Source organism: Mus musculus, chromosome 7 (genome assembly GCF_000001635.26).
Source record: "Mus musculus strain C57BL/6J chromosome 7, GRCm38.p6 C57BL/6J".
Lineage (NCBI taxonomy): Eukaryota > Metazoa > Chordata > Mammalia > Rodentia > Muridae > Mus > Mus musculus.
This window is the reverse complement of record NC_000073.6, coordinates 48,637,124-48,644,270: the sequence shown is the minus strand read 5'-3', so window position 1 is coordinate 48,644,270 and position 7,147 is coordinate 48,637,124. Positions and strand designations below refer to the sequence as shown.

The 7,147-nt window shown below is 40.5% G+C and overlaps 1 protein-coding gene across 1 annotated transcript; it reads left to right on the top strand.

The window, feature by feature from the left end:
• Positions 1 to 469: 469 nt before the first annotated feature.
• Mrgprb3 (MAS-related GPR, member B3) lies at positions 470 to 1,408 on the top strand. Its single transcript, NM_207537.1, has one exon. The coding sequence runs from the start codon at positions 470 to 472 to the stop codon at positions 1,406 to 1,408; it is 939 nt and encodes a 312-aa protein (NP_997420.1).
• Positions 1,409 to 7,147: the final 5,739 nt, after the last annotated feature.

The following is a 7,147-nucleotide window of genomic DNA, read 5'->3' as shown; positions in this document are numbered from 1 at the left end:
CATTCATGATTCCCATATTTTCCCACAGGATATCCTGCCCCCCAATACAGGACTGTAAGCAGCTATTGGTCATCCTTCTAGCTTCCAATTTCCTTCAGCAGAGAAGAACTAGTCTTATGACTGAAATTTGAGTTAAGAGTTCTAGTTAAGAGTGTTTAAACTGAGGGTACCAGCTACTCTCATCACAGTAGAAGGACATGACTTGTAGATAGAGGAAATAAATGCAAAATGGATTTAAATTAATAATTTAGAAATACTGGTTTTTCTAAGTCCCTAATGTCTGCAATCCCATTCTACTTCTTATGTACTAAATCAGTCACTAGTGCATAAAAGGGTGTTGCCGAGCATCAGGGAGTGCACAGATAGCACATGCTCATATCTATTTTGTCTATTGTTTTTTATTTATTATTTATCTATTTTTTTATTTATGTTTTTTGGTTACAGGAACACTAGTGGAGATTTTCTAAGCATGGCTCTAAGAACCTCACTAATAACCACCACAGCACCGGATAAAACCAGCCTTCCAATTTCAATTTGTATCATCAAGTTCCAAGTCATGAATTTGCTTTCCATCACCATTTCCCCTGTTGGGATGGTACTGAATATCATAGTGCTGTGGTTCCTGGGCTTCCAGATATGCAGGAATGCCTTCTCTGCCTACATCCTCAACCTGGCTGTGGCTGATTTTCTCTTCCTGTGTTCTCATTCTATATTTTCTTTTCTTATTGTCTGCAAACTGCACTATTTTTTATTCTACATTAGACAGCTTTTGGATACTGTGACAATGTTTGCTTATGTTTTTGGCCTGAGCATTACCACCATCATTAGCATTGAGTGCTGCCTGTCTATCATGTGGCCCATCTGGTATCACTGCCAACGTCCAAGACACACATCAGCTGTCATTTGTGTCTTGCTTTGGGCTCTATCTCTGCTGTTTCCTGCTCTGCAGATGGAAAAATGTAGCGTCCTGTTTAATACTTTTGAATATTCTTGGTGTGGGATAATCAATATAATCTCTGGTGCATGGTTAGTTGTTTTATTTGTGGTTCTCTGTGGGTTCAGCCTCATCCTGCTCCTCAGGATCTCCTGTGGATCACAGCAGATTCCTGTGACCAGGCTGAATGTAACTATTGCACTCAGAGTGCTACTCCTCCTGATCTTTGGTATTCCCTTTGGGATCTTCTGGATAGTTGACAAATGGAATGAAGAAAATTTTTTCGTTAGAGCTTGTGGTTTTTCACATCATATACTATACGTATACTGTATTAACATCTGTGTCAATGCTACCATATACTTCCTTGTTGGCTCCATTAGGCATGGCAAGTTTCAGAAGATGACTCTGAAGCTGATTCTGCAGAGAGCTATACAGGGCACCCCCGAGGAAGAAGGTGGAGAGAGGGGTCCTTAAGGAAATACTGAAGAACTGGGAACAGTCTAGTGCAGCAACCGAGAGCTGCTTTAATAATAAGATACATGTGTTTTGAAGAGAGAAACAGTTTTTTTTTTTTTATCTATTGGACCTGTTTTCACAACCTTGTTCAGTTTGTTATTTGCCAGGAGCCATGGCCTCAACCATGGCCTTGTGGAAAATTTCTAGCTTACATAAACAGCCCTGAGAGAACATCCGTGGTCACAAAACAAAGAATATTTGTGGATAGAGAAGACACTGTGACCATTGGTTCCAAGAACTGAAGATTGACACCTGACTTTTGGAGAGCCCCTGGGCTCTTCCCCCCTCTCTTGGAGCTTCCTCTTTCTTTCATATATTGCCATCCCAGAATAAAGTTTTTCAGAGCTTGATCAGTCAAATTGTCTTGCTCACATTCTTCATGTTTCTTGTCCCTTTCACTCTTTCTCCTCTGCCCTAGGACCCTGCTGATTATCTCTGCAGGTTGGGGCAGTTATCTGAACTTTCATAAGTTATAAAAGAGAACAATTATTTATGTGAAGGTTGAGACATCCAGGATTTGTCATACACTGCAGCATTTCTGAAATTTTGTTACTGAGGGCTCCACCATCTTATTTTGATGGGATTCCTCCTAAGTGTTCTGCGGTTGTTGATGATGAACGACAAATTCTTTCTTCATCAGAAGGCTAAAGGAAATGCAGGGAAGGGTTGCCTTTCTTTACTCACTGAAATTTATTGTGTTTTAAACAAATGTTATATCTTACAAAGTTTTGTTTAAAAACACTCCCTTTTCTGTGATTCAAGAATTAAACACAAACACTTTATTTTTTTTTGGTGTTCCAGCTGCTTCTTTTTTAATTTCAAAAATTTTTTATTAATTAGGTATTTTCTTTATTTACATTTCCAATGCTACCCCATAAGACTCCCAAACCCTCCCTTTCGACTCCCTTCCCCCCTCCCAGTTCTTGGCCCTGGCATTCCCCTGTACTGAGGCATATAAAGTTTGCAAGACCAATGAGCTTCTCTTTCCACTGATGGCCGACTAGGCCATCTTCTGATACATATGCAGCTAGAGACACGAGCTCCGGGGGGTACTGGTTAGTTCATATTGTAGTTCCACCTATAGGGTTGGAGAGCCCTTTGGCTCCTTGGGTACTTTCTCTAGCTCCTCCATTGGGGGCCCTTTGATCCATTCAATAGCTGACTGTGAGCCTCCACTTATGTGTTTGCTAGACCTCGTCATAGCCTCGCAAGAGAACACAAACACTTTATAACCCTAGTCATTATTTTCTTCAGGTTATAAAGAATATATAGAATGATGGTCTTTCTTATATAAACTGCTTAGTAAACAAATATATATTCTCAATACAAGTTTGTTAAATCTCTAGTCACCCACTGGCGTCCTAATCTTCAAGCTCACTATGTCTTTCACTTTTGTCATTGGAAGAATTCTGTCATGTTTTTGTAGTCAGATTGGTCAACATCTATGAACACAGAAGATGAAGAAACTGTTGTTCTCTTCAAAATGCCTTTGTATCTCTTTCCTTACTTGGCTTTGCCATGATTCCCATCTATCTTCCTAATTTCTCATGACAATTTTCCAATGAGTTTCTAGATTACATTCCTTTGAAATCAAACATGTCTAACGTTTATATCATCTTATTGAGTCCACATCATTTATTACTTGAATTGTACATATTTAATATTTTCTATGAATTTTTTCAGTTTTAAAATTCAGTATATAATGTTTTTAAATAAAGCACAATTATGTGTGCAGAATATGAAAGGAAACAGGTCAACAAATTTTCCTAAGTGTTTGGCTCTACAGGACTCAGAAGCAACCCAGGACACACACACACACACACACACACACACACACACACACACACAGAGAGAGAGAGAGAGAGAGAGAGAGAGAGAGAGAGAGAGAGAGAAAAACCCTTCTTATCTCTCTTCATTTTCATTTCCTTCAATCATGACTATTTGCCTCAGAGGCCAATATTGTCCATATTTCTGTTCTAATCTTTTAGAGTTCAATTTTTAATTGGGTATTTTCTTTATTTACATTTCAAATGTTATCCCCTTTACTGGTTTCCCCTCTGAAAAACACCCTCCCCCTTATCCCTTCCCTCCTCCCCCCTGCTCACCAACCCACCCACTCCTGCTTCCTGGCCCTGGCATTCCCCTACACTTGGGCATATAGCCTTCTTAGGACACAGGGCCTTTCCCCCCATTGATGTTCAATTAGGCCATCCTCTGCTGCATATGCAGCTGGAGCCATGATTTCCACCATGTGTGCTCTTTGGCTGGTGGTTTAGTCCCTGGTAGCTCTGGAGGCACTGTCTAGTTCATATTGTTGTTCCTCCTATGGGCCTGCAAACCTCTTCAGGTCCTTGGATTATTTCTCTAGCTCCTTAATTAGGGATCCTATGCTCAATCAAATGGATGGATGGGAGCATCCACCTCTGCATTTGTGAGGCACTGACAGAGCCTCTTAGGAGAGAGCTATATCAGGCTCCTGTCAGCAAGCACTTACTTGCATCCACAACAGTGTCTGGGTTCAGTAATTGTAAATGGGATAGATCTCCAGGTGAGTCAGTCTTAGAGTCCAATTTTAAGAGAGTAACATGAAGATTGGTGTACATGTGGTAAAATGATTGTTTATAGTTGAACAAACTAACCAATACATCACATGAAAATGCTAATTTTCAAAAACTTCATATTATAAAAAGTCATGTTTGCAATGCACTGTTATTTCATAGTGATCTCATGCTCTCAATTACTGTGGTGGTTTGTATGAGAATTGCCCCCATAGGCTCATGGATTTTTTTTTTTTTTATTCATTTATTTATTTATTTATTACGTATTTTCCTCAATTACATTTCCAATGCTATCCCAAAAGTCCCCCATACCCTCCCCCCCCACTCCCCTACCCACCCACTCCCATTTTTTTTGGCCCTGGCGTTCCCCTGTACTGGGGCATATAAAGTTTGCAAGTCCAATGGGCCTCTCTTTCCAGTGATGGCCGACTAGGCCATCTTTTTTTTTTTTTTTTCTTTTTTTTTTTTTTTCCATTTTTTATTAGGTATTTCGCTCATTTACATTTGCAATGCTATACCAAAAGTCCCCCATAGCCACCCACCCCTTCTCCCCTACCCACCCACTCCCCTTTTATGGCCCTGGCGTTCCCCTGTACTGGGGCATATAAAGTTTGCGTGTCCAATGGGCCTCTCTTTCCAGTGATGGCCGACTAGGCCATCTTTTGATGCATATGCAGCTAGAGTCAAGAGCTCCGGGGTACTGGTTAGTTCATAATGTTGTTCCACCTATAGGGTTGCAGATCCCTTTAGCTTCTTTGGTACTTTCTCTAGCTCCTTCATTGGGGGCCATGTGATCCATCCAATAGCCGACTGTGAGCATCCACTTCTATGTTTGCTAGGCCCAGGCATACTCTGACAAGAGACAGCTATATCAGGGTCCTTTCAGCATAATCTTGCTAGTGTATGCAATGGTGTCAGCATTTGGAAGCTGATTATGGGATGGATCCCCGGATATGGTAGTGTCTACATGGTCCATCCTTTTATCTCAACTCCAAACTTTGTCTCTGTAACTCCTTCCAAGGGTGTTTTGCTCCCACTTCTAAGGAGGGGCATAGTGTTCACACTTCAGTCTTCATTTTTCTTGAGTTTCATGTGTTTAGGAAATTGTATCTTATATCTTGGGTATCTTAGGTTTTGGGCTAATATCCACTTATCAGTGAGTACATATTGTGTGAGTTCCTTTGTGAATGTGTTACCTCACTCAGGATGATGCCCTCCAGGTCCATCCATTTGGCCAGGAATTTCATAAATTCATTCTTTTTAATAGCTGAGTAGTACTCCATTGTGTAGATGTACCACATCTTCTGTATCCATTCCTCTGTTGAGGGGCATCTGGGTTCCTTCCAGCTTCTGGCTATTATAAATAAGGCTGCTATGAACATAGTGGAGCATGTGTCCTTCTTACCAGTTGGGGCATCTTCTGGATATATGCCCAGGAGAGGTATTGCTGGATCCTCCGGTAGTACTATATCCAGTTTTCTGAGGAACCGCCAGACTGATCTCCAGAGTGGTTGTACAAGCCTGCAATCCCACCAACAATGGAGGAGTGTTCCTCTTTCTCCACATCCACGCCAGCATCTGCTGTCACCTGAATTTTTGATCTTAGCCATTCTGACTGGTGTGAGGTGGAATCTCAGGGTTGTTTTGATTTGCATTTCCCTGATGATTAAGGATGTTGAGCATTTTTTCAGGTGCTTCTCTGCCATTCGGTATTCCTCAGGTGAGAATTCTTTGTTCAGTTCTGAGCCCCATTTTTTAATGGGGTGATTTGATTTTCTGAAGTCCACCTTCTTGAGTTCTTTATATATGTTGGATATTAGTCCCCTATCTGATTTAGGATAGGTAAAGATCCTTTCCCAATCTGTTGGTGGTCTTTTTGTCCTATTGACGGTGTCTTTTGCCTTGCAGAAACTTTGGAGTTTCATTAGGTCCCATTTGTCAATTCTCGATCTTACAGAGCAAGCCATTGCTGTTCTGTTCAGGAATCTTTCCCCTGTACCCATATCTTCAAGGCTTTTCCCCACTTTCTCCTCTATAAGTTTCAGTGTCTCTGGTTTTATGTGAAGTTCCTTGATCCACTTAGATTTGACCTTAGTACAAGGAGATAAGTATGGATCGATTCGCATTCTTCTACATGATAACAACCAGTTGTGCCAGCACCAATTGTTGAAAATGCTGTCTTTCTTCCACTGGATGGTTTTAGCTCCCTTGTCGAAGATCAAGTGACCATAGGTGTGTGGGTTCATTTCTGGGTCTTCAATTCTATTCCATTGGTCTACTTGTCTGTCTCTATACCAGTACCATGCAGTTTTTATCACAGTTGCCCTGTAGTAAAGCTTTAGGTCAGGCATGGTGATTCCACCAGAGGTTCTTTTATCCTTGAGAAGAGTTTTTGCTATCCTAGGTTTTTTGTTATTCCAGATGAATTTGCAAATTGCTCCTTCTAATTCGTTGAAGAATTGAGTTGGAATTTTGATGGGGATTGCATTGAATCTGTAGATTGCTTTTGGCAAGATAGCCATTTTTACAATGTTGATCCTGCCAATCCATGAGCATGGGAGATCTTTCCATCTTCTGAGATCTTCTTTAATTTCTTTCTTCAGAGACTTGAAGTTTTTATCATACAGATCTTTTACTTCCTTAGTTAGAGTCACGCCGAGATATTTTATATTATTTGTGACTATTGAGAACGGTGTTGTTTCCCTAATTTCTTTCTCAGCCTGTTTATTCTTTGTGTAGAGAAAGGCCATTGACTTGTTTGAGTTAATTTTATATCCAGCTACTTCACCAAAGCTGTTTATCAGGTTTAGGAGTTCTCTGGTGGAATTTTTAGGGTCACTTATATATACTATCATATCATCTGCAAAAAGTGATATTTTGACTTCCTCTTTTCCAATTTGTATCCCCTTGATATCCTTTTGTTGTCGAATTGCTCTGGCTAATACTTCAAGTACTATGTTGAAAAGGTAGGGAGAAAGTGGGCAGCCTTGTCTAGTCCCTGATTTTAGTGGGATTGCTTCCAGCTTCTCTCCATTTACTTTGATGTTGGCTACTGGTTTGCTGTAGATTGCTTTTATTATGTTTAGGTATGGGCCTTGAATTCCTGATCTTTCCAAAACTTTTATCATGAATGGGTGTT

Coding starts and splice junctions, on each gene's coding strand:
- Mrgprb3 (NM_207537.1), top strand. CDS start 470: ATGGCTCTAAGAACCTCACTAATAACCACCACAGCACCGGATAAAACC.